The sequence below is a fragment of the Scylla paramamosain genome, chromosome 16 (assembly GCF_035594125.1).
Source record: "Scylla paramamosain isolate STU-SP2022 chromosome 16, ASM3559412v1, whole genome shotgun sequence".
In the NCBI taxonomy this organism is placed as follows: domain Eukaryota; kingdom Metazoa; phylum Arthropoda; class Malacostraca; order Decapoda; family Portunidae; genus Scylla; species Scylla paramamosain.
The window spans coordinates 6,292,205-6,319,060 of record NC_087166.1 but is presented as its reverse complement, the minus strand read 5'-3'; the positions used below and the strand labels follow the sequence as shown (position 1 = coordinate 6,319,060).

The 26,856-nt window shown below is 45.1% G+C and overlaps 1 protein-coding gene across 1 annotated transcript; it reads right to left on the bottom strand.

The window, feature by feature from the left end:
* Positions 1 to 814: 814 nt before the first annotated feature.
* On the bottom strand, positions 815 to 20,775 carry LOC135107842 (uncharacterized). The gene is made up of 4 exons (XM_064018128.1): positions 20,650 to 20,775; positions 18,342 to 18,480; positions 3,577 to 3,628; positions 815 to 1,130 (listed from the first exon to the last, which is right to left on the bottom strand). Exons 1-4 carry the CDS (start codon positions 20,773 to 20,775, stop codon positions 815 to 817), a joined length of 633 nt encoding a protein of 210 aa, XP_063874198.1.
* Between the last annotated feature and the right edge of the window lie 6,081 nt (positions 20,776 to 26,856).

The following is a 26,856-nucleotide window of genomic DNA, read 5'->3' as shown; positions in this document are numbered from 1 at the left end:
TTTTATTTTGGGGTATTTTTTTGTGTTTTGTTCTATTTTGAGGTGTTTTTTATATTGTATTTTTATTTTTTTTTGTGTTTTTATTTATTTTTCACTTTTTTTTTCATTTTGAGGTTACGAAGTGTGGTAGTTCAATTTGTAAACACACACACACACACACACACACACACACACACACACACACACACACACACACACACACACACACACACACACACACACACACACACACGTACCTTCAGGGTTTGGAAGACATTATTCTCCCTCTCCTTTTCTTCGGGTCATTGGTTTTCTTCACTTGATTTCAGTGTTTCCGTGTTGTTCCATTAGTCTCTCTCTCTCTCTCTCTCTCTCTCTCTCTCTCTCTCTCTCTCTCTCTCTCTCTCTCTCTCTGAACATATTCACGCCAAACCATAAAGACAAAGGGATCGCAAAATTTACAATCGCCATCACCTTCATTTCCCTGCACTCTCTCCCTCCATTACTCCTCGACCCCTTGCACTTTCCTCACCATCATCAACAATTCCTCCATCCTCCTCCTCCTCCTCCTCCTCTTCCTGCATTACCATAACGCCCCAGACTCTCCGATTACACCTAGAACAATTACAGATTTCCGAGCCTCTCTTGCCAGACTCCCGAGTGAGCTGCGTGCCTTCCATTACTCACTCAGACCCTCAGACCCTTAGACCCTCAGACCCTTAGACCCTCAGAGGCTCCTCCCTACACTCCCTCCACCACTTGTCTCCGTCACAGGCGGCAGAGACGTGAGTGTTAGGCTAAGACTTGAGGGCTTAGGCGCGGGCATTAACGTGCATTAGGTTTCTCGCGGCAGGTTGGTGAAGGATGAATGAGTGTTCGTCTGAAGTGCGTGTGTTTGGGTTGGAGGAAGGTCTGGCTGGGTGCTCTGTGCTGGGTGCTGTGTTTGAAGTGTAGCTGGGAGGGATGGGTGGGGAGTGAAGTGTGGGATGGTGGTCTGGGAGAGTGTAGGTGTAGTGGAAGTGTAGTACGGAGTATTAGCTGGGAGGGTGTAGGTGTATCGTGCTGGTGTCAAGTTGTATTGGGAGAGTGAAGCGTGTAATGTTGGTTTGGGAGGTTGTAGGTATGTGTAGGAGGTTGTAGGTATGTGTTCGCTGGGAGGGTGTTGGGAAGTGTAAGTGTAATGTGGTGGTTTGTGTCCTGATTATTATGCGTATTAGTGGCAGTTTGTTATGAGTGAATGAGGTGTGAAATGCGTTAATTCACGGGTGTTATGTGACGCTTTTATTACGTGGGCTACTAAGTGTTAATTTGATGGGCCTGGTTTATGTTTAGATTATAATGTGAATTACTGGTAGTCTGTTAGTGTCGAATGAGGTGCGAAATGTGCTAATTCATGGGTGTCATTCTCGCTTTTATATCTGAATTACTGAATATAAAAGTAGCTGTCTGAATGTGTTGGTATATATTTTCAATATTACGTGTATGAGAACTGGTTTGCTAATGCTGAATGAGGCGTGACGTGCGTTAATTCATGAGTGTAATGTCTCGCTTTATATATGAATGACTAAGTATATACCCAACAATCTGGGGGTTTGAGTATATGTCTAGATGGTTACAAATACATGTGTTACTGTGATAGTGTTAAGTGAGGCGTGATATGATAACAGGAAGGGTGTTCATTCACGAGTATCATATGTTCTTATAAACTGAAATCCATAAGTATAAGCGTGTAAATCTGGCGATATTAGTTTCGTTTGGTAAGTGTTGGGTGAGGCTTGATATTACAACTGGTGGGGAAGAACGTTTATGTACTGCAGTTATGCCCCATTTGTCTCTCTGTACATTGAAATTGCTGGATTTAAACGTGTTAGTGTGATGATGTTAGTTTCTTGTCCAGATTATGAAGGGTATTAGTGTTTGTTTGGTAACTGTTGGGTGAGACGTGACATCATAACTGGTATGGAAGAATGTTCATGTACTGGTGTTATGCTCCATTTATCTCTCTGTACATTGAAATTGCTGGGTTTAAACGTGTTAGTCTGAAGGTGCGACTCACGCCTCGCCGGATATTGCAAGCGGAAGTGAGCCAGGCAACGTGAAGGCAATGTACAGGAGGATTGCAGGAAACATTACTTGACGCCACCGCATTCTGCCAACTTAACGTTTTCTAACACTGTGTTTTGAGATTTCACGCCTCAATTGGACGATTGGACTCGCAAGGCATGTATACTTTAGGCAGTGATGAGGTGCTTCGCTTGTCTCGATAGATTCATGATTAACAGGAGTCGAAGGAAAGATTGCGATGTCTTTGGGGTCTTAATCTTTTTCCTATCACTTTATTTTCAGCTTTATATTTTCTTGCATGATTTTTTTGTGTAGACATGTGTAGTTTGGGCAGTGATGAGGTGGTGTGCTTCTCATGATAGGTTTATGATGAACAGGAGTCTAAGGAAAGGTCAACAGGAGTCAAAGGAAAGGTTGAGGTGTCTCTTGTCCTTTATCTTTACTTTCTCTCACTATTTTGTTCATATTTTTTTGTGTAAAGACATGTATAATTTGTACAGTGATGAGGTAGTTTCTGTGTCTCGATAGATTTATGATTTATGAGTTCTTTTTACCTTTATCTTTACTTTTGATATTATTTTCTGCATGTTTATTTATATTTATTTATTTATTTATTCATTTATTTATTTATTTTATTTATTTGTTTATTTATTTTTTTTTGTGAAAGTGACTCTTATCAGGAACAGCAAAAGTGGAAAGAGTCCGCTGAAAGTACCAGTTCTTAAGGAGGACAGCCCTAAAACAAGTCCAAAATTACATTGAAAAGCGTCATTACTCATTGTTATAAGTGTCATTACTCAGTGCTATAGGTGACAGAGATCAACACTTATATGTCTCGTTGATCCATAGTTTAAAGTTTTATAATTGCCTTCATAATGCGGTTTCTTTTCTCAAGTCATATTCACCATTAAGTACTGTGATATATGAAGAAACAGTATACTTATTTATCCATTTACTTATATTCTATTTTATCTTTTGTATCACCCATTCGCTTATCTTCAGGATCAATGAGGGCGAGGTTAAGGACACTTTTAATATAATAAATCTTTGTGTTCCTTTCATATAGTAACTCTTTTTATTTCCCTCGAGTTATAAATTGGACACACCGAGTGACTGTCGTGTGTTGGGGGTTGAGGAAAAGAATAACAGCCACCTGGTCCATTAAATCAGTGGAATGGGACGGGCGACCTGAGACTGATCTATGAATGCTGCCTCTCTCTCTCTCTCTCTCTCTCTCTCTCTCTCTCTCTCTCTCTCTCTCTCTCTCTCTCTCGTCGGGCATAGATTTACATTCTCCGAGTCTCACATCCCTCCTCCTCCTCTTCCTCCTCCTTCTCCTCCTCCTCCTTTTCCTCCTCCTTTTCCTCCTCCTCCTCCTCCTCCTCCTCCTCCTCCTCCTCCTCCTCCTCCTCCTCCTCCTCCTCCTCCTCCTCCTCCTCCTCCTCCTCCTCCTCTCACTACTTTGTCAGAGCGAAGGTCCATTTGTTCACGGCGACGAACTTCCTCTCACGCGAAGCCTTTCTGACTGGTTACTGGTGTGACAGGCGATTGGTCATGGCTGATTTTGCAGGAGGGGGTGTGGAGGCTGTAATAGGACAGCATGAACGCTCTCCTGAGTGATTAGAGATTTGTTGTGTTCTTCCGTGTGTCTGTCCCTTTGTTTGTCTTTGTTTCTTTAGTTGTTTGGTTATTTTAATGTTTTTTTTATGTCTTTAGTAAGTGCCTGTTTTTTTTTGTGTGTGTGTTTTTTTTTTTTTCGTTTATGGTTTGATGTAAAATGCATGTGATTTCTATTTCCTTTTATTTTAAGACCTTTTTTTTTATTTTTATTTCTTATCGTTTTTCCTTCCTCTCGTTCATTCTCGTGTTAAATCCTGCCAAACATTTATTTTACATTTTTTTCTTTTATTTATGTCTTTGTAAACATATTAAATGCCATTTCTATTTCTCCTCGTGCTCAAGTGATGATGTTCTGTCGCGTCTGTTTCTGATATGTATTCTCTGTGTTCTGATTGTGCTGCTGTGGAGGCGAGGATGATGTTCATTAGCGTGCGTCCTTTGGTGAATCTGTCCGTCAAGAGAAGCGAATGTGTTGAATTCATTTAGGCGTCCAATGCAAGGGTGGATGTTGACTTAGTCGTGCACGTGTCTTCGGGAACTGCTTTTGTGTTTTGTGCGACGAGGATTTGTGAGAATAGTAAATCATTAGCCTTTGTGGAGGACGTATAATGAATAGACATTGCACATTCACTAAGAATATAATAATAGTAATGTCAGTAGAGACAAAACAGACGAATAGATAAAGAATTAACTAGAACAATTAACTAGAGCAAAATCTACTTAAGAGGTATAGATGAAATGAAACATAAGCGAAAACGGATAGGTAAGAAATTAATATGTAGGAAAGCAATAAGTACTCGTAAAAAGAAAAAGATAGAACATATGAAAAAAGAATCATCGTTTGCAGGTATCAAAATATCACCCAACTCTCGCTATAGAATTCCTAAACACCTAGACAAAAAATAATAGTAAAAGAAAAAAAAAGAAAAAAGGCGTGAAAAACCATCGCCTTACAATCCAACACGACCCTTATGAACATCTCACGAACGACAATCAATCAGCAAAAGCAAGAACCCAATCAATCACGAAGCCATAAAGTGCCTTACCTATTTCCATTTTTACCTTTCAAGGACACGCCCACAGAGGCACGAGGCGGCTGACTGACTGACTGACTGACTGGAAGCGGCGATTGAGTGAGTGCCTGTGTGATGGGGCTGTCTCTCTCTCTCTCTCTCTCTCTCTCTCTCTCTCTCTCTCTCTCTCTCTCTCTCTCTCTCTCTCTCTCTCTCTCTCTCTCTCTCTCTCTCCCTTCCACTTCCACAGCGCTTGTTGAGTCTGAAATGCTGGTGGACAGAGATCAAAGACAGGTTGAGGGAGTGTTGAGGTAGTGTAGCGTGTGTGTGTGTGTGTGTGTGTGTGTGTGTGTGTGTGTGTGTGTGTCCAGCGGGGTTGGTGTTCAAGTGGCAATAGTGTGTAGGGTAAAGTTTCCGTGTTTTTCTCCTGTGTGTGTGTGTGTGTGTGTGTGTGTGTGTGTGTGTGTGTGTGTGTGTTGGAGGTTCAATTTGTCAGGCAGTGTTGGTGTTACAGAAGGTAGTGAGTCAATTCGTGCGCCGTTTGGTCCGTGCCTTTCTTTTTGTCAACGTCTCTCTCTCTCTCTCTCTCTCTCTCTCTCTCTCTCTCTCTCTCTCTCTCTCTCTCTCTCTCTCTCTCTCTCGCACTCTGTTTCCATTCAGCACTCCGTAAAAAAAATCTTGCACTCTTTTCTCTCTCTCCAATTCGACGTATTTGCTGTGCCGCTGCCCTGGGAGGTGTGTGTGTGTGTGTGTGTGTGTGTGTGTGTGTGTGTGTGTGTGTGTGTGTTTCTTCACCAGCGTAAGAGTAAAACATCAACATAATAAACACTGTGAATTTAGTTTTCATTCCAATAATAACTCCACCTTGTTTTATAATAATTAGTCTGTGTGGACGCTAGATTAATCCCGCTCTTAATATCTTTAATACACAGGTGGAAAAGCAGGTGTGAAATGATAATCAAGGTCATTAGTACAGGTATACACCACTCACCTTCCTTCTACACCTTACCCCCTCCTCTCATTTTTCCCTCCACCTCCCCTGTCACACTCCCTCTTACATCGCTCCCCGCCCGTCCCAATCCCCTCCTCTACTAGAAGCACATCCATAGTTTAGCTTCCCTCCGAGAGCTCACTAAGTATCCGGACTAATTAAATTCAATTAATGAAAGCCCAACTTGATTAAATCCCAGAGGTAATGTACTGGTTGATGGGGAGGAGGCGCGCCACTCCCGCCCTTAGTGCCCCGCGTGGAGGGTCGCGGGTGGCGTGGCGGGGATTCGGGGCGGGCACAATGGCTGGGCGAGAGGGCGTAACTCCCATTCAGATTTCCTCAACTGCTTACAAGGAGAGACTGTGAGGGAGGTATGGTGACCTGGCATCTCTCTCTCTCTCTCTCTCTCTCTCTCTCTCTCTCTCTCTCTCTCTCTCTCTCTGGCATTAAATTTCATTGCTTCCATTTGATAAAATATAAAACTCAAATAATTTAATCCTCTACCTTTATTTCCTTTCACTTACTATACTAATCTCTGCCTCTCTCTCTCTCTCTCTCTCTCTCTCTCTCTCTCTCTCTCTCTCTCTCTCTCTCTCTCTCTCTCTCTCTCTCTCTCTCTCTCTCTCTCTCTCTCTCTCTCTCCAATTATCGCCGAGGATTATGCGGTGTCCTACGAAATGTACGAGGGAGGACGACCGCAAACCCAGCCCGTTATTAGTGTTCACGTGTTGTGCGTTAAGAGGTCGTCTCCTGCGGCTCACTTAATTAACCTGCATAATGTGAAGAGCAGACCCGCCGTGGCTGTGAGTTTAGGAGCTGAAGAACACGGGTGTCAGTGGAATTTAAGGTATTTTTTGTTATTTTGTGGTATTATTTTCACTTTTTTTTTCTAGTTTTCAGTGTTTTTTTTTTTTTTGTTCGAGTGGAGATTTATGTAACTTTCTTTGCCTAGTTTTTTTTTCCTTTTTTTTTATTCGTGTGAGAAATGAAGGTAAAGTTTCATGTTTTTTTTATATTAGTTTCCCTCTTTTAAGTTTTCTGTAATTCTTCGCTTGATTAGGAATTGTATAGTTTTTTTTTCTTATTTGTATCTCTTGTTTATTTATTTTTTTTACCGACTGGTGTGCTTAAGAAAGATAAAGTTTGGCACTATTCATATTTCAATTTTTTTTTCTATTATCGTTTTCAACATCGTAAATTTCCTATGTATGTTAATTTTTTTTCCTTTCTTTCTTGCTTCTTTCTTTCGCTTTGTGTATGTGAGGAAGGTAATAATTGGCGTCATTTTTACTTTAATGTTACTTTTTTTTTTATTATTTCCCACCCTTTTTTTAGTCAAATGAAAATTTATACAACTTCTCCCTCACATTTTTTTCCCTTTTTGTTTATTTTTTTCGGGGGAGCGTAAGTGAGGTAAACTTTGGTACTCTTTAAATCCTTCTGTGCCTTTCCCAGACTCTTGTTTTTTTACCCAGAGTCAACTATTTTTTTTCGAGCTGCGGACTGTGTAGTATGTGTGTGGGTGAGAGAGAGAGAGAGAGAGAGAGAGAGAGAGAGAGAGAGAGAGAGAGAGAGAGAGAGAGAGAGAGAGAGAGTGTGTTTTAGGTCATATTCACCCTTACTGACGTGGACAGGAAAGAAGTTGGTGATTTATCTATAATATTTCGACTCCCTCAATCCAAGAGACGGTGGCGAGGGGAAAGCGATGGAGGAGATAAGCCAGGGCGCCTCAGACCCTCACCTCGCCTCACCCTTCCTCCGACAACAACAAAACATTGGCTGAATTTATATTGCCAGCGGGGGAAAATAAATAAATCAATAGAATAACATAGCCTCGTTTCCTTTCCTATTTTTCTCTCTCCATTTTTTCGTGACTCGTGTGTTGAGGAAGATATTTTATATTTGTCATTTTTATTAGCATTTTGTTGTTATTTTTCAGCCCAGTTTATTGTTGGGATCGTAGTGAGACAGCACCGTTTTCTCCTGCCATGCAAGAAGGGGGTGCTCTTTTATTTCTTTAGGAGGCGTGAAGGGGAAGATATATCACATCCTTAAGGGGAGACCAGTGTGCTTTTATATTCTTTATGAGTTGTATGGCTTAGAAACTTGTAAGGCTGGTGGGTCATTAAATTGTTAAGAGTATTCACAAGTTAGGGAATGATAGTTTTGAGTTCAAGAAGGGAAACTGGTCTTTGTGTGTGTGTGTGTGTGTGTGTGTGTGTGTGTGTGTGTGTGTAGAGGGGTAAGGGGTGGTCTCAATTTGTGTATTCGATCCTTCTCTCTCTCTCTCTCTCTCTCTCTCTCTCTCTCTCTCTCTCTCTCTCTCTCTCTCTCTCTCTCTTCTTCTTCTTCTTCTTCTTCTTCTTCTTCTTCTTCTTCTTCTTCTTCTTCTTCTTCTTCTTCTTATTATTATTATTATTATTATTATTATTATTATTATTATTTTCCTTCTTCTCCTTCTTCCTACTCCTGTCATTGCCTCTTTTTCCTCCCTCTTCCTCCCACCTACTCTTCCCAACCTCAAATGAAAAAAAAAAGAAAAAAAAATCTCCTTTCATATACACCTTTGAAACTTGCTCAGGAGGACACGTAACCTGCATCTAGTGAGTCCGTATCGAGAAGGGACCGAAGACTCTACAGTATACAGTTAGGTCACGCCCTGAACGAGAAGACCCTTACTAGCATGACACATGATAACTGCCTGCGCATGATGGGGAAAATATGTCACTGGAAGATGAATATTACGACTGGCGGCTTATGTAGGGTGATGGTAGTAGTGGTAATGGTGGTGGTGGTGGTGGTGGTGGTGGTGGTGGCGAAACGGTGGCCTAAGTGAAGTTTTCCATTGTGTATTCTGAAGTGTCTTATGGTACGAAGGAACAAGAACCTTTTATATTATGTTTTTATTATTTTCTTTCATTTTATTCACTTTTTTTCAGGTGCAATATGTGATATCCTTTTTTTTACTTTTTTTTGTGTGTGGTGTTGCTTCGTTTATTGAATACTTTGGTTATTGGTTACAGGTCTTTTTATGTTTTTTTTTGTCTTTGTCTTTTTTTTCAATTGCCGTTGTATTTGGTTGGTAGTACTCGGAGCGGTGATGGTTTTGTCGCTTTTTTTTTTTTTTTACCTTTATTGTTTTGTTGACGCTGCTGTTTGCTCATGGATATGGCGAAATGATTTTTTTTTTTTTGTCATTTTTTGTTGCCTTTATTGCTTGCCTCAAGGAGAGACACACACAAAAAAAAATTGGCACATTGGAAGAATATTCAAAACGCGTAGCTCGGAGTTTCAAGAATGTCACTGCTCATTTTTGGGAGAATAAAGAAAAGTGGACAAAATTACGTTGCCTTTCAGGGACAAAAACTCGAAAAAAAAGCAGAAAAAAGAATGTTGAAAAAAAAATCTTTGTGAACTCAAGGTCCGAATCAGCAATGGAGAGACAAGCAAGCTGAATATTGTTTGTTAGTTTTCCCGCCGAGTTTCCATCGAGAAAATTCCTCACGCAGCCCACGAACACGTGAAACATTTGGTTATTCTTTTCCTGACGAGGCCCGGACGTACTGGAGGAGGTAACAGGTAACAGGTGGGCTGCGCGAGGACTGACAGGCGCGGAGGATCAGAGACGGACGAAATTGAAGGAGTATTATTACGCTGACAGAAGGAGAGGGAGGAGAGGGAGGAGAGGGAGGCGAGGGAGGCGGCAGCACAATGGAGGGAAGTAGAGATCGAGCCCCAAAATAAACAGAGGTGTAGAACATTCACGGGGACCCTTTGTGTGTGTAGGCGTACAGGCCATACATACATATAGGACCATACATAAACACAAAACTAGATAACCGACCCTTTGGACAAATAACGTGTAATAAAAGAATCTCCAGAAACGATATAAAAGGTTACGGAGAAACTCTTGGCTCGTATCTATAACTTATTCTTTGTATGGACAGAAAAGAAAATGGACAGTGAGAACCTTTAGGTGAAGAAAACGGACGGGAAGTTTCGGATCTCGTCCCTCCCTCACGACTGAACACAGGGCGGGACGAGGAGAGGAAAGGGAAGATGACAATGAAAAGTGAGGATTATAATGATTTACAAGACGGATGCATGTCTCCGGTGACGTGTGAGGTGACCGCGGGAGCTCGTAATCATGACGGAGCGATGGCTGGGTCCGAGGCGAGGTTGTGACGCTGCAATCAAGCACGACCCTCGCTCAGGACGCGTTGCAGCGGAGGCGGCGTGACGCGGACCACGCACAATGGATGTTGCGTCGGCTTTAGTGTAGGGGACGAGCAGTCCGGCGGACACTCGCTGCACCTCCGCCTCGGGAACTTTGCCTGGCGCTTCCTGGATGCATTGTTACTGAATATTATGTATTTCATTTTTCTTCACTAAATCCATACCGATCTACCTTCTGCTTTGTATTTAAAGGCTTGTTGCTCCTCTTGCTGCTTCTTTCTCTGCTGTATGCTGTTACTTCTGATGATAATGGTGATGGAAAGTGTTCATGTTGATCTGAATGCCTCAAGATACAGTATGTGCATGTCATAGACCAGGAGAGTCACTTCATGAAAGCTATGTATGCGAATAATAGTAGAAATGGGTTTGGTAGTAGTAGTAGTAGTAGTAGTAGAAGTAGTAGTAGTAGTAGTAGTAGTAGTAGTAGTAGTAGTAGTAGTAGTAGTAGTAAGAGTAGTAGTAAGATGTTAAGGTGTCAGGAATGAACCATAAAACCTGTGGGAACCGTGTGTGTGTGTGTGTGTGTGTGTGTGTGTGTGTGTGTGTGTGTGTGTGTGTGTGATACATTACACCAATAATGAATATCAGGACAGGAATATTGAGTGGCTGTACCGTTTCTTTGTGGCTATCACAGGAGAAATAGGAATGATAAATAACTGCGCCGCTTCCTGATGACAATTATTGAAGAGGCCAGCCACGGCGAGGTGGGGCGCCGACCCCTCCAGGCAGCGGCAATTTCGTCGCATCGTCATGACCGTTTTTCACTCGTCATAAATACAATTTGTGTCCTTTGTCGACGAGTCTGATGCGTGTGGCGCTGTGGCTTTGTGCGTCACCTGCAGCCGGGGGGAGGAGGGGAGGGGGAATGGAGGAAGCGCAGCAGGAGAGGAGGGGCGGGGAGGGAATAAAGGGTGGGAGGGGAGGGCATAGTGTTGAGGGGACAGAACCCACGAAGAAAAAAAGGGAGTTTTTGTGAAAGTGCTTGAATGACTGTATACTGTGACGGGCTTCCCTTTTTGTCCTATTTACCCAGGCTTCCTACCGCCGCTGTTGTGTGTTTGTGTGTGTGCGTGTGTGTGTGTGCGCGCGGTGGCGTCCCTCCATTCCTCTTCAGCGGCATCAGTCCTCAGCAGCGCAAGAAATCAGTCCCTTTCATTGCCGCCACTCGTCCTCGGGTCCTCCTCGGTGGCGTCTGGTCCTTCATCTCATCTCACGCCGCTCGGAGTTTAGGGCCAACATTCATATGGAAATGAGCCTCCTGGAGTGGCCGTCCAATCATATAATAAAACCCTAACAATAAAATCTATAATGAAAGGCATTACCTCAGCATCCCGGATAGAGGAAGGCTAGACGGCACATAACGCTTATTGAGAGGAGTACAGGCTGACCAGATGCTTTGAGTATTTCCCTTCAGCAGCACGTGGCGAGGCGCGGGCGAGGCGGTGTGCAGCGTGGCGTGAGTCACTGAGATGCGAGGTGTTCGATATCACTCCATTGCAGTTGCTTCGCGTCTGGACGAGCACACGTTTGTCATATTAAGACTTTCACGGTGCCGCGTGAAGGGGAGCGGCCCGGCCATTCATCGAAGTAGCGGCGGCGTCGACAACTCCCTTTCTCTCCCTTTACGACGGCGAGCGAGCTAATCCTCCGTGGTGGCGGCAGGCGGGACAGGTTTATCACTAATGCAGCGTCCACACACGCCGATAGTGCGCCTGTATTGCGTCCCACCGGCGAGACGAACACGAAAATAAAGCCATTTTTATGAAGTTGTGTGGACGCGAGGGCCAGCCAGGGTTATTGTGGCCGCCTGACTGGTGCTGACGCTTATGACAGATTAAATCACACGGTTTTGACACCTTTATAACAGCACTTCACCCCCTTCCCCCCCTCCACCTCCGTGCCCCGTTTCCTCCCTCCTCCCCCATCAAGACTCGTCAACAGACCCGTTCCCGCGGCCGTAATAACATGCTACCGTTTTTTTTTTTTTCCGTATCTTTTTGCCTGAGGGGCGTGGGGACGAGTGATGCTGTGGGAAAACACGACGTCCATTTCAGATAAAAAGTTGTACAAGATCCCGAAAGTTTGTTGATAAGCGTCGAGAGAACACTGATTGTTTACTCTCTCTCTCTCTCTCTCTCTCTCTCTCTCTCTCTCTCTCTCTCTCTCTCTCTCTCTCTCTCTCTCTCTCTCTCTCTCTCTCGTTTTCTTCCTTTTATTTCCATATCGGTTTTGCGTAACACTTGTTTCTTCCTGACTTGCATTTCCTGTGTGTGCTGCGGGATGCGCGTCCTTGATGGCAACTGTAAGAGATGTGTCTGGAGAAGCTTTATGGGATGTGTGTTTGTTTTCTCTCGAATGTCTCGGCCTTTGATTGTCTTCCATGGAGCTGTCAGTCCTCTGCCATCACTTAACGCATTGTAACTCCGAAGCTTGAGTATTTTTAGCCATCTTCTTTACCTATCCTTTTCTTCAGATGAAAAATGTAGTTGTAAAAAATGCACCGTCTTTTCTTTTTTCGGTGTGACGACTCGTATTTTGTATTTTTGTCGTACTCCATGAGTTGTAGCCTTCTCTTCTTCCCCTTTTTTTTCTTTGTCATGTCTTTTTTCATGTCTCACACGCGAAGGATGAAAAATATTTATCACTGGGAGGGAGGTGACATGAAGCCAAACGTGTAGTATCTGTCACTGAGCGGCGAGGAGGCGGGTGGTGTATACGCTGGTGTTATCTGGACAGAAGGCGATAGTAGTGGTGTTGGGGAGAGTTGCGATGAGTTGCGGTGGGGTGGAAGGCGAGGCGAACTTGAACGGACCCAGACTCGTCGCCCACCACTATTCATCATCCGTGTACCGCTCAACCACCGGATTACTGCCACTTGAGTGAACCCCGACCACCTCCCTCTGCTTCCTCTACCCTTTTCTCAACCTCTCCAACCCCTCACTCCTCTACACCTAACCTTCTCTCCCCCTCTACTCACTCCACTCTACTCAACTCTACTCTCTCTCTCTCTCTCTCTCTCTCTCTCTCTCTCTCTCTCTCTCTCTCTCTCTCTCTCTCTCTCTCTCTCTCTCTCTCTCTCTCTCTCTCTCTCTCTCTCTCTCTCTCTCTCTCTTATTTTTCAGTCCCAAACACATATTCTTCCAGTTTCAAATTTTCCTATTCATCCAGTCCCAAATTTTTGCTATTTTTACAGTTACAACCTCTCCTTTCTGACCCGAACTCTTAAATTTTTGCAGGCCCAAATTTTACGAAACTTCCAGTCCCAACCGCTCTTGTTCTTTCACCTTTTAAACTCTCCTGTTGTTCTAGGCTAAAATTCTTCTATTTGTGTTACAAGCTCCCTTATTCAACCAGCTTCAAAATCCCTTTCTTCCAGTTCCAAACTCTGCTACTCTCCCAGCAGAAAACTATCTTGTCCATCTAGTCCCTGCTATTCCAGGTATCTATTACCCTCCTGTGGATAAATTGCAAATGCAGGAATGTTTTTTTTTCTTTCCATTCAGTGCAGATAAAAACGCTATCGTGGAATATATTACTCCCGTTTACAAGGAGTGATTTTGGTTGTACATAACTACGTGCAGTAAGCGAGTGTACAGTTTTGGCTCGTATTCCGGAACTCTTTGCTCTCTCTCAGCACAACTATTTTCAAAGGCCACAGATGATTAGCTGCGTTCACAAGACTGTTTCTTCTTTTAATAATGCATAAATCGTGTTACTCTCTCATTGGAACTGTCAAAACACCCTTAAAAACTCGTGTAACTTCAACTAGAGCTTCTGAAAGTAGTGGAGATGCGGCGCAGAAGTGTTTCAGAATAAGGTCCTTTGGTCGAAGGTAACATATCAGCTGGTGTGAAAGCTGCCGCCAGGATGTGACTCGGCATTCTAGTCTCTTTTTTTTCCTTACTCCTGAAGATGCTTTGTATTCTTCCCAGAGCGGAGATGGATGTGTAATTATGCCCCTCCTTGCTGCCCTTCCTTGATGCCTTGTTAGCGTTCGAAGAGTGACGTGTGAGTGCGTGATGGTGGCTTGTTTTATGGGGGAGGGTGGTGTATGAGTGTAGTGTTTTGTTAAGCTGTGTTGTTGTTGTGTGGGTTTTTCGGTGTTAAATTGCGTTTTCCATGTTGCTTGTTTGTTATTGTCGGGCTTTTATTTGTTTATGAATGTTGCGTAGCCTGAGGTGTTTCTGGGTGTTGTTATGGTGTGTTGCTTGTGTTGTCATGTTGTGTTGGTGTTCCATAGATTGTCTGTATTGCATTGCGCGTTCTCTGTTTCCCGTTTACTTTTGTGGGGACGTTATTTGCTTCCGACGGTGTAAGGTTTAGCCTGCCAGGTGTTGTTGTGTCGCGCTGCGTTAGTGTTGCTGTTTTGTAAGTATTTCCTGTTAAGCAGCGTTGGCGATTCACTTCCGCAGTCATGTTACTTGCTATTGAAGGTATTGGGTAGCCTGTGTGTGTTACGGGGTGCTGTGGTCTGCTGGGTTAGTATTGTTCTGTGGTTTGTTCGTGTTGAGTTGTGCCTTCTGTGTTGCTGTCTTACTCCTAATATCTCCTGAAGGGGCGGGATGTTGACGTCCCAGACCGCAAGGAAGTTAAGGCATGTGAGAACCTTTAACTCCAGGCCGTAATGGTGCTCGGCGAGTCAGGACTAATGGCGGACTGGAATGCCACGGTCCTCGGCAGGTTTAATTCTAACATCGTAAAGATTTAAGTACCCCACATCACTTGGATTTCTTACCTGCTACGCTGCCATTTGGACCCAATTTGCACTTCCTGATGTCGGCGGTAAATTATTATAATGTCTCTTTCTTACATACGGGTGTTGAAATGCGTCGTTAATTTTCGCTACTCTCACCTGTGACCGTGGTAAAGGCCGGGAGGTTTTAAAGGCATGGTAGCGACGGGAGGAGATGGTAATGCAGGGAGAGCGCCGGGAGGAGATGGTAATGTAGGGAGAGCGCCGGGAGGAGTTAATGTTGAGGTAGCTGCAGGAGTAATGATGACAGAGGGAGTAACAAGAGGTGCTGAGGGCGATGTGGCGATGAGGGGGAGGTGCTGATGGTGGAGGAACAGCAGGGGGTGTTGAGAGGGCAGAAAGTATCTGGGAGAGGTGCTGAGAACGAGGTGGTGATGAGAGGAGGTGGTGGAAGCGAGGCAGTGATGACGTGGAGGTGCTGATGGTGAGGCAGCGGCTAGAGAACGTCGTCCCTCGTCGCCTCGGAAGCTCCAAGGCGCCGGATATTGGCCGCTGCTCCCAATTGTTGTTCCTCCGGCGGCGGCTTCCGAGGAAGTGTTTGTTTATCCTCGCTCCGCCGGCACGAGGGAGCGAGGCGGTGCAGGGCGTCTTCAGGCGACCCTCTCACCCCCTGACGAGGAGGAACAGAGCCTTAAACAAACTGCCGCCGCTCATCAAACATCACCTTCGCATATTAGGTCTCCTCCGTAGGCCGTCAGATTTTTTTTATTCCATCGTACGTCTATTTCATGAGCCATTTCTAAACCTGCTTGGCCATGCGTATCGTGTTTATTATACAAATTAGTCTGATGGTGTGATTGTTTATTTTTTTTTGGTGCACGTTTTAAAGACAAAGGAAGACCACGACGTGCGAAGAGAGAGCCCCTTAACGTTGCAGCACCGCCCGCTCCTCCCCCACGCAGCAGTCGGTAATCGTCGTCGGTAACGTGATTTAAAGCGGCCATTTGGCCATTCCGTCAAGTCTGGCCTCTAATCTTGATTCCAGAAACGCTTTATATCCCGCGGACCCTCCATCTTTAATTGTGTTTATGGCCCCAGGTGCGATAATTCATATCTAATTTGCCATGAAAGAATGTTTGCTCGTATGTTTCACGCCAATTTTCCGGTAGTGTGTGCTGCACGATGTATATCCCTGTGTCCTGTGTATTTATGCTGTCACATAAAACACCTTTTGTTGGAGCTGTCTTGTAGGAAGTCCCCGTCAGCTTTATGCTCCTGTCCGGTGAGACGCAAATTGAAAATGATAGCGAGAGTGGAAGGGAGGAAGTGGAAGGGAGAGAGGGAGAGGGAGAGGGAGAGAGAGAGAGAGAGAGAGAGAGAGAGAGAGAGGGTGGCGAGACATGCAAGGGACTACTGCAGCGCGTACTAAACCCTCTCACCTCACGCCTCGCCTCACGTCTCACAACTCCCCACGGCGCCTCACTCCTCCCGCGGGCCTTCCCACACCTGCTGCACACAACGGGGCGAGGCTATTCATTACCGCCGGAGTCACGGGAGGTCCTCAAAGCCTGGCTGGAATAATGAGGCAGCGCGGTGTCCTCAGGGAGCTGGAGTTGATACTGTTAGCTCAGGTTGTTATTATTATTATTATTATTATTATTATTATTATTATTATTATTATTATTATTACTACTACTACTACTACTACTACTACTACTACTACTACTACTACTACTACTACTACTACTACTACTACTATTAATGTTTTTGTTGTTGTTGTTGTTGTTGTAGTTGTGGCTGATTACGTATTTCTTTTTCACAGGTAAGAGGACGCGGTGGTGACGCAGGAGGAACTAAGCAGCTTTGTGAGTGGAATTGTAATAATGTGCACATAATTCATTGGTTGTCTTTGTGCGACATTTTCAAACAAAAACAAAATATTAAGGTAACACATTATTCATGAGGCCTTAGTGTTGACAGTGCGCTTACTGTTTTTTTTTTTTTTTTACGAATATATATATATGTGTGACTTTATAACAGAATTATATATGCAATAAAATCAGAACATTATCCGACACGAAGGACACCAAGTAAAAGGTCATGTGTGGGAGCCAGAGAGGAAGTACATGCAACACCTGAGCCTGAGGTGTAATTGGTCTTGTATGTATTTCTCAGGAGGCTCATAACGTAATGGATGTAGCGTGAAGTTCAGGCCGATGTAGCAACTGTAACAATGGTATATGAATTAGTTTGTAGTTGTAGTTGTAGTAGTAGTAGTAGTAGTAGTAGTAGTAGTAGTAGAGAGAGAGAGAGAGAGAGAGAGAGAGAGAGAGAGAGAGAGAGAGAGAGAGAGAGAGAGAGAGAGAGAGAGAGAGAGAGAGAGGTGCAACTACAATAATTAAATAAGGATATTGTGAATAATGATAATATGCTTGCGCGAGTGTTTGCATGTGTGTATGTGTGTGTGTGTGTTTTTAAGGACCCGGCATACACTCGTTTAGCAGTACACGTATCACAAGCCTATCATCAACGACGTCACAAAAATTCAAGTCTCCCGTGCAGGTGTTCCCTTCCTTACACGTACCCCAGTTTACAGTTTTCATAGACACATATTACTACCACTGCTGACACCTTTCCATGTGACACGCACCGCAAACGAACCCTGAACCTGCAATACGAGTAAGTGTGCAAGAGGGCGTGTTTACCTGGTGACAAGGGGTGTGGTGCAGCTAGCGGGGGTCAAGGCGCGCCACTCACCATTGTCTTCAAGCTAATACTATAAATGACCATCAGGGGGCGAGGCTTGGAATGTGGCCCGAGGGAGGTGCTGAGAGTGCAGAGGGGCGGGAGGCAGCACGGGAAGGAGAAAGGCTGGAGGGGCGAATCGAAAAGGTGGAAAGACATCATGCAGAGGAGATCAAGAAGGCAGGGATGGGAAGGGAGCAGATGGGAGTCATTTGTCTAGCCCATTTGTCGTGGCAGAGAGAGAGAGAGAGAGAGAGAGAGAGAGAGAGAGAGAGAGAGAGAGTTGTCAGTATCGTAGCAGTATATTAAGAGGGGGAAAAAAAAATGTGGATGTTTAAGCGTGTCAATGAGGCGTGTAAAGAGCCAGTTGCTTCCTCCCCACCACCACCATCACCACCACCACCACCTGTAACACGCCACATCTACCCCCAGACCATTACATTCCCCCTAACTCCCTCACCCCAAACCCTCCCTTGCTGCAGCGTCTCCCTATCTCGAGCACCTCCCCACCTCACCCTCCTTGACCACCCTCCCTGGCCCTCCAACCGCACGGCGAAGGGCTGGAGGTTAGCACCTTTTCATATGATAATGAGGCGGGCGAGGAGAACGCGGCCCGTGTCACCCTTAGCGGGAGGGAGTCACAGGAGGGCGGGGCGTGATGTCGGAGGGTTGACGCGGGGGCAGGGCGTGGCGACAAGTTCAGGCTGACGAGGGAGGCGAGGGAGGGAGCAGAGGTGAAGGCAGAGGTCGCGAGCCGGGCAAGGGAGGCAAGAGACAACCCTTCATCTGTCCCGGCTCATGTTGATGCATATTCACTAGCCAGACGAGTCGTTAGGATGCAAAACAAGCCTGACAGCCCCTCCTCCAATTAACGTCCTATACCCCCTCCACAGATGCAGGTGAGGTGATGAGCAGGAGGAGCAGGAGACAGCTGTTGTGGATGGGTGAGGGATTCCGTACTTAGAGCTAAACTGTAATGGAAATATAAGGGCGTGCTCACAGGACTGGTGGCTGTGTGTGGTAATAGGAGTGAGGGATAAATCTGAATGGTGAGGAAGTGACTGCGAGGTTTCAGGACGGCGAGATATTGTGATCATGGTGGTAGTGGTGGATGGTGTGGAGGGGTGGATGTGCTGGTGCTGAGGGGTGATAGAGGTGGGTTGGGAGGATTAGGGCAGGTGGTGGGGGTACTGTGAGGGTGATAGAGGTGGGCTGGGATTGAGGGTGGGTGTGGTGGGGAGAAACAGGGTTATTGGTAGTTGGATCGTTCACGTATCAACAACCGCTATTTCCTTTTTCTTTTATCTTGCATTTTATATTGTTTCCTTATAATGTGGGATATTTATCACCAGTCATTTTTATTCATGTATTCCACTGCACGAAATATTTCCTTACGTATTCCGATGACGATAATGTGTGTGTGTGTGTGTGTGTGTGTGTGTGTGTGTGTGTGAGTTTGTGCATGCGTAGGCGCTGAGACAGACAGACGTACCAGTAACCAAGTGCATGTGTGGACAGCACGCAATTAACAAGAATAAACCTGCAACTTCCAACCAGTCTTACACTTCCTACACCATCCTTGATTAACCTGCCATAATTAAGCACCCAGGTATCTTTAGAATGCTGTTTGACTCGGTAGCATCACCTCCACGGTATGAAAAAAATGAATTAGAGAAGAGTCGTGGCATAGCAGTAGAGGGGGGATAACAGTGACGGAGTGGAGGGGCAGGTGGAGGGGCGACAGACGAACACTCAACCACGCCTTTTTGTTCTGGAGCCTCTTGGTCAGGTAAAGTGGTGGTCTCGTGCGCCGCCTCCCAAGGATGTACTGGAGATGGAGAGAATCTTGGCGGAATACAATTATCTGTTTAATCTTGCTGGATCAGGAGACTTTGGGTGTTGTAATTAGTCTTGAGGGCGGAGCTGGCAACCTGTCACCTGCGCTCGGGTATTACTGCCAGATGCTGTGTTTTTCCTTTCGTTAAATAATGAAAACGTGTCGCTGCACATGTTAAGGATTCCGTTTAGGTCGTGCAACTCAAGCTTTGGGATTTCTTACGACGTACCCGTCCATGAAATTCACTTAGTATGCCTTGGGAGTTTTAAATGTGATGCTCTTTTGTTTTATACATTTTCGCGGCTAATTGTTTAACTTGAACGGGTACCAGAGTCATTTCTTGAGGCTCTTTTCTACCTTGCAATTGGTCAGATGCAGGCAGCGATCAAGGACAATATAAAAGATAAACCCACAGTACAGTAAAATCCCTCTTATCCGGCATCAACGGGACCGCCGACATGCCGGCTACTTGAATATTGCCGGATACTTGAATAGAAGTGTAATTATGTCCACAATCACCACCATACACTCACGCATCTTACCATAACAAAGATCAGCTGATCTTAATCAGCAGCTGATCTGATCAGCTGCTTAAGTGTGAGCACAACACGCTTCCTCTTTTGTACAACTTTAGGCATGATAAAGGCGTCAGGCGATAAACAGTGGACTGAGTCACTGAGTAAACACAGTGCAGTGGGCTGCGGATGGCGCGAAGCAGTGCGCTCTGGTGGCGAGGGGACAAAGTATGCCTCGCGCGGGAATTTTAATCGATTTTATGAGTACACATTGATTTTTTTATTGATTTTAAGGCTCGGGGAAAAATGTGCCGGATACTTGAAGCTGCCGGATACTCGAATGCCAGATAAGAGGGATTTTACTGTATATAATGTTAAGGATATGAGAACCGCAGTGATCGGTCGCCGTTAATTCTTGTGTATTTTCATGATGCAGACGAAACACTTCCCACTACCGCAATCTACTGGAATGTTGTTCAAGTAGTGGTAAACCGTTTTCCATCATTTCAAATAGTCATTGGGCAGCGAGTGGTCAGAGCGGCGAGGAAGGCTTGGCAAGACTGGTGATAGTGGAAGCCAGGCAGCGGGAGAGGCCCAAGGCAGTGCTGGAGAGAGAGCGAGTGAGTAATTATTGCAAGTCTAATCATAACTTTTTAAACCGAATTTGTAACTCATGAATACAGTTATCAGAAAACTTCAATACTTAGTGATCGTCTGAGTGTTTAGCAAAGGTTAATTGAGGCCTGGTTCACACGGGGAGGGCGTAAATCAACCAGTTAATAATTAGCGGGATGGTCATTGCATTTCAGGATACGAAGATAACCTGTTATTTTCTCTTCCTCTGTAATCTGCGGGAATCAATAGTCTGCACCTAATTGTGGGGTATTGCTGCTGCTGTTAGCGGTGGTGATGGTGTGCAGTGCGTTGTGTTTGGTGCGTGGAGGAGAGGCACTGACCGGCATGACGGTGACGGGGTGACGGTTGGCGGGAGGCAGGACCAAAGCGGGACGGTGCCGAGGCCTCCACCGTGGGAATAGAGATGAGGTCTTGGTGCATTTAGTGCGGTTGGTAATTGGATGCATATTTGATTCATATCGATGTCATATTAATTTGTTAGGTGTTTAATTACCGGAAAAATCAGAGTTAATGCACTTCCATTATTTGCCTGATTGGAAGTTTTCAGATTTTTGTTCCGATATTTGAGAGCACTTTTTTTGTTTTTTATCAGATTGAATGTTTGATGAGTAACGGGACGCTATTATTTGTTTTTAATGTTTTATCCTCCGTTCACTGCTATGTTTCGATAGAGGGCTTAATGAGTAAGTAGCTTCCTTGTTAGACCATCGTGGTGTTAGATTCATTAAGAGCGAGAAGGCTGCTTAAATTAAGAACATTCCCACCTTCATTATGGCAGAGATACATATCCTTCACTACTGCTGTTGAATCTAAATACACCTAGCTAAGCAGAGTTGAAATCTGTGAAGTGTAATCACGTAGGAAATTGGGCTTCTCATTTTCTTTCATCTTTTAGCCTCAGTTGCATGCGAAAATTAACGATCAAATTAACGAAGCTCTGTATCTGTTTGCTTGCTTTCGTTAAATCTCGAGTCATGTTTATATTTACTGTCATGAGGCTGTCACGCGATCAAGTGCCAACAAAAAATAAACGCAAGTCCCCTCTTTTGATCGCCAGGGTAAGGCGTGAGCTTGCGCCTTTCCGTGGACTGTGGAAACTGCGTGTTCTCGGGCAGTCTGAGGCGAGATTTATGGAGGGAAATGTAAATATGGGTCTAATATATCATGGCGGAGTGAGACGTAGGGGAGGGGGAGGAGGGGGGGTGCTGGGGAGAGGATGAGCCTTCGTGCTTGTCGTGATGATATACATACAACAGAGAGAGAGAGAGAGAGAGAGAGACAGAGAGAGACTGGTATTAACACTCAAAGGGAAAACGAGTAGACTCATCGCACGTAGACAATCTCAGTGAGCTCGAAACACGTCTCATTAAACCCTATTTGCCCGAAACTCACAGCAAAGGCAACCGACCACCGCTTCCCTTTACCTTCCCTACGTCCCTTTCCCCCTTTCCCTTCCACCTACCCACCTACTCACTCCTCCCATAACCCTCCCTCTGTCCTTCCCCTTACACCCTCCTTCAATCATCCCTTCCACCCTCCCTTTGCCTCTCCCAGTCGCTGCAATAACTTCAAAGTCGGCCACTGACGCCCCGGTGTGTAAGAGGGTGTGAGTGTGTCCAGTTCAACCTCCCTTTCACTATCTCGATGTCACTGCTTGCTATTGTTCTTTCAGTCACCACTCCGCTTCAAGGACAAATGGTAATAGTAAAGTAAGAGAAGGCAGTAATACCAGCATCAGACGTCACTCCTCACTCACTTTGCCGTGATATTATGTACGGTGATATATTCCTTATGGATGAGGGTGCGGCAGAGGGATGGCGCGAGGGCGGCGGCTCCGTGGGTGTGGTGAGGGGCGCCAGGGTAGTGAGGGTAGCGGAGTAGGAGCAATGTATATGTAAACCAGCGGGGCGAGAGGGAGAGGGAGGGGGAAAAGGGGCGTCTGCTTCTGTGTATTATGGTGGTGGTGCAAGACGGATGGCGCCCAATGGCAGGGAAATAAGTCACACGAAGGGAATTTACGAAGCAAGAAAAGAGTGTTAGATCGAAGGTTGTGTGGCTGGAGACTGTACTGGCTTTAATAACACTTCATTGCAGGGAGTAACTCAAAGGAGAAGCAAATACAGGGGAATGTGCTAATCGCCGGCATTACAAGCGTCATTTCCTCCACATAACAAGGGCTCGGTTGGCTGCGTCACGTCCTTATACCTCGACCAGAGACGCTTACCAGTTCCCAATTCCCACCTCGACGCTCCCTCGCAGTACCGTCACCAGGCTCCCCACTGCGGGCTGTTACGTGCACCGCCCACCCGCCCCTCTGGAGGCTGCCCGCTACTCAGTCCTGTTTGCTATTGTAAAACCTTAATATTCCACTCAAGTCAGGTTTCAGTCCCTCGTGCGTGATTTGTGGCGGTTCAGACTCTTGATCACCCTGACGTACGGCACCTTAGCGGCTCTGATTGTTGGTTATTGTGTGAGTTAAGACAATTAATTTTGTGAAGGCAGCGTGAAGTTGGCGATCCGTGGCAACTCAAAGCAGTGATTGGCGGTGGTCGCGTCTTGCCGTGTCGGGATTACGAGAACAGGGCTGCCATGAGCGGTCTGTCTCAATTACCACAGATGCATTACCGGGCCGCTGATTGGGTTCGCTCCCTTTTATGCAGGCGGTAATTAGCAGCGAGTCTAATGCATCAGTGTACATGTTTATTGGCGGGTGCTAATGAGAGGTCATTAGCGCGAGGTGAACATGTTTCGACTGAATAGAAGAGGTTTTGAAAATGATGAAGCGGTCGGTATTGGGTACTGACAGTGCGCTACGTGGATGCATTATGTATATTACGTTACTCCGGCACTTATTAACGTCAGTGATTCGTACTGAAATAAGTTGCCGGGAATGAATAAAGGTTGCACTTTTTTATTAGACTTCTCAAACCACTCATCTTCCACTCCCACCTGCATTGTTCAGCTTAGCATCATCTCTGTATTCTTTCCCTTCCTTGCTGCACATGTTAGACTCTCATAACCTCTTATCTTACCTCTGTCCTCCTATACAGACACCCTTCTTCCTCCTCGACACCCCTTTTGTCCATCTTATCTAACTCTTGTCTTAGCCTTCTATCTCCCTCCTGACACCTTTTCTCTCTTCTATCCCCCTACATCTCCGTAACTCTAACCCTTTTGACACCTTTCATCATCCCATCGTCCCTCCTCACTGGCCACTCTTGCCTCGCACTCCTCTTCCCCACACCATTCATAAGATCGTGATATTAAAGTTATTTGTCGCAGGATCGAAGCGCGACAGAGAAGCTTAGCAAGTACTGTTGTCTCTACTGTTGTTGCGCTGTCTCCTAAGGGATCTTCTTTCACAAGGTTGACATCGCTCCTCTGCACGTTCTCTCTCTCTCTCTCTCTCTCTCTCTCTCTCTCTCTCTCTCTCTCTCTCTCTCTCTCTCTCTCTCTCTCTGGTATCCACTACTGTTTTACTTTTTTTCATTTTCTAATTCAATTTTGCCCAAAAATCATAATGTTCACTTAAGATATAAAGCCGCCTCACATGGCTACACGCCTTATATATATATCCTGTTCTTATTTTTTTTCTTTTTAACTGAAGCCTTCCGCTGTAAATTAAATATCGAGAAAGATGAAGTATCAGAAGAAAAATACTGGAAAAAAAAATACTGATAGCTGGGAGTATAAGTTTAAGGGCAAAAAATAGACCATCTCAATCACGCCGCGTCTCCGGTGAAGCGTCCCTCCCTGGGCTGGTGTGGCCGCTGCAGACGAGCGCTGGAAAGTAGTGTTGTGGGGGCCGGCGTGGGGTTTGGTTTCGAGAGTTACGACTTAATGAGAAATATGATGCGATCAGAGTTACAAGACGTTTGGGAGGATATACGATTCGACGCTGGAGAATGGAGGAGGAGGAGGAGGAGGAGGAGGAGGAGGAGGACCAGGAGAATGACGAGGGGAGATGGTGGAATGGAAGCAGTATACGAGACTAGCGAGAAAATAGAGGATTAAACGAGATTTTCATGAGGTGGAATGAATGAGTGCGTGGCTGTGTGGCGAGGAAGCCGCTGCGGATGTGGCGGTTGGTGTGTTTGATTAAAAACGGAGGAAATTTCCCCTGAAAACCTCGCGTGTGTGTTGTCGCCTGACTGCAAGATACGTACGTGCCCTTTATTTATTTTGCACAAAGCATCCACAGTCACGTCAAACAAAGAAAAACAAAGGGATGCACGCAAACCTGATTCCACGGGTCCTGTCCCACACACACAGACACACACACACACACACACACACACACACACACACACACCACGCAAACCTTTCCAACTTTTCTCTGTCTCTTAATCACGGAAGGTAACATTCTTCAGCTAGACTTCCATGTAACCTTCCGAGCAGCGCTGATGCCTCCTAATATCCCCCTCTTATTGGGAGTCGTCTCGGCAACTCTGTTTACCGTCTTTCCCCTCACGGCGTTTGTCGAAGGAGAGAAGAGAAGGGAAGAAAAGGCGAAGAGTGGAAAGGAAGGAGAGACGCTCGTTTTAAATGTGAGAATGAAAGAAAAAGAAGTGCAGAGGCGTGGAAACTAAATGAATGAAAGGTGAATGAAGCGAGGAGTAAAAGGGGCGGGAAGTGAAGTGGGAAACACGATGAAAGAAATAGAAGGGAGAAAAAAACGTAGTGTAGGGGTGTGGATGGCGAATGAAGGGAGGGCAACAGGAGAGGAAGAGTGAATTGAAAGGAAAGGAAGAGAGGAAGTAAGGTTAAAGGAATGTGAGTTGGGAAAGTGGGCGTATCGGAGTGTGGAAAAGGGGTGAGAGGGCCGAGTTGAAGGAAATAGAAGAGAAAACAGAAACACGAAGTTGCGGCTCACTGAACGAAAAGGAGGAAGAATTGCAAAGGAATTGGAAAAATAAATGAAAACTTTTGAGATAAATGGGAGGGAAAGCAACTTAGTATATCTCGAGGCTGGAGGGAGGAGGAAAGTATTCGAGAGATAACACATGAAAGACCAAGAACATTGAATTAAAAATGAAGCAGAATCGGAGAACGTAAAGCGAAACGATGACCCAAGGAAAGGAAAATGGTGGAGATAGCAAACAAAGAGCAATAACGTACGGAACATAAAGCAAAGGAGGAGGAGGAGGAGGAGGAAGAAGAAGAAGAAGAAGAAGAAGAAGAAGAAGAAGAAGAAGAAGAAGAAGAGTGAGAGAGAGGAGGGAATTAAGGAAGAGAAAGAGGTGGAGAAGGGAATTAGGAAAAAGAGGAGGTAGTGGAGGAGGAATCTGCTAAAAGCTTCGACGTTAGGATGTGAAAGCGAAGTGACTGGAGGAGCGAAAGGAAAAGAAGGAAAAGAAGAAAAATAGGAGGGGAAAAAAGGCAGGATTTACTTCATCGGCGGACTTTGGTCACTGGTCCGATATTTAGCTGCTCAGTGACCCGCGGCGGGATATTGCCTCCCGCTGGGGATGAGGGGAAGGACGCAGGTAAGGACTGACCAGGTGAGCGTGAGTGGGTGATGAGGGAAAGTGGATAGGTGGATGGTGTGGATATGAGAGCGCTGGGTAGGACAGTTTTTTTCTCCTCTTTGATTAAGATATTTGATTTTTTTATGTATTTATTTGTCTACTCGTTTATTTATCTATTAGTTTATTTATTTCTTTTGGAATGTAAATGACGCTGTGTACGGAGGTCTGAATAATCGATCTGTAGATTTATATACGTTCATGCAGAGAGATGTTGACTTAAAATGTGAATGAGAACGAATGGATGGAAAGATTGTGGTGTAAGAGATAAGAGGTGGACGATGAGTGGATAAGACAGATTGTGTGGTGTACGAAGTGGATGTAGGGGAATTATTATGATAGGAGGTGGAGGACGAGGGGATGAGATAGTTGTGATGGAAACAGAAAGAAGTGGAGGATGAATGAATGAGAGTGTGTGATGAAGGAAACAGAAGGTGGAGATGCTTTTGTGATGTAGGAAAAGGAAAAAAGGAAGAATAAAGGCGACTGTGATGGACATAAGAAGATGGAGTACAAGTGGATGAACGATGCTGTAATGTAGAAAATTATACGAAGTGGACTCAGATGCGTAGGGATGATGTTATGATGTGGAATTATGAGAAGCTTTGTGGAGTTGTGTTTAAGGTAGTTGATCTGTATTCTGTCAGTTTTATGTGTGGTAAAACTACACATTGGGATCGTGGCCGGATATTTAAGAATAGTTAGGCACATCAAAGACAGCGTGATGCTTTAGTGAGTTTCCATTGCATATATTAGGCAAATGAAGAGGGAAGAGATGCCCGCCGCGGTGACTGTTTTAATTTCCTGGACCAAAATAAACACAAACCGATAATTTATGCGGAAAGTTCTGCAAAATAAGTTAAGCTGGAAGTGCTCGTATATTGAGTGGCGTTCGGAAAAGAGAAGAGGATAAATTTGGTGGTCACGTCTTGATGATTTTGTCAAAGGACCCTCAAGAGTAGATTATGATACCATTTCCATTGATACTAACCTGTGACGCTG

Excerpts from the sequence above, each read along its gene's own strand:
- LOC135107842 (XM_064018128.1), bottom strand. The coding sequence starts at position 20,775 with ATGCATCCAATTACCAACCGCACTAAATGCACCAAGACCTCATCTCTA. Across the intron at positions 3,629-18,341 it reads CACACACAGCCACCAGTCCT|CCTCCACACCCCCTCCTGCA; the intron begins GTGAGCACGCCC and ends GTCCTATTACAG. Across the intron at positions 1,131-3,576 it reads ACCAATCGCCTGTCACACCA|CGAACACATACCTACAACCT; the intron begins GTAACCAGTCAG and ends ACACCCTCCCAG.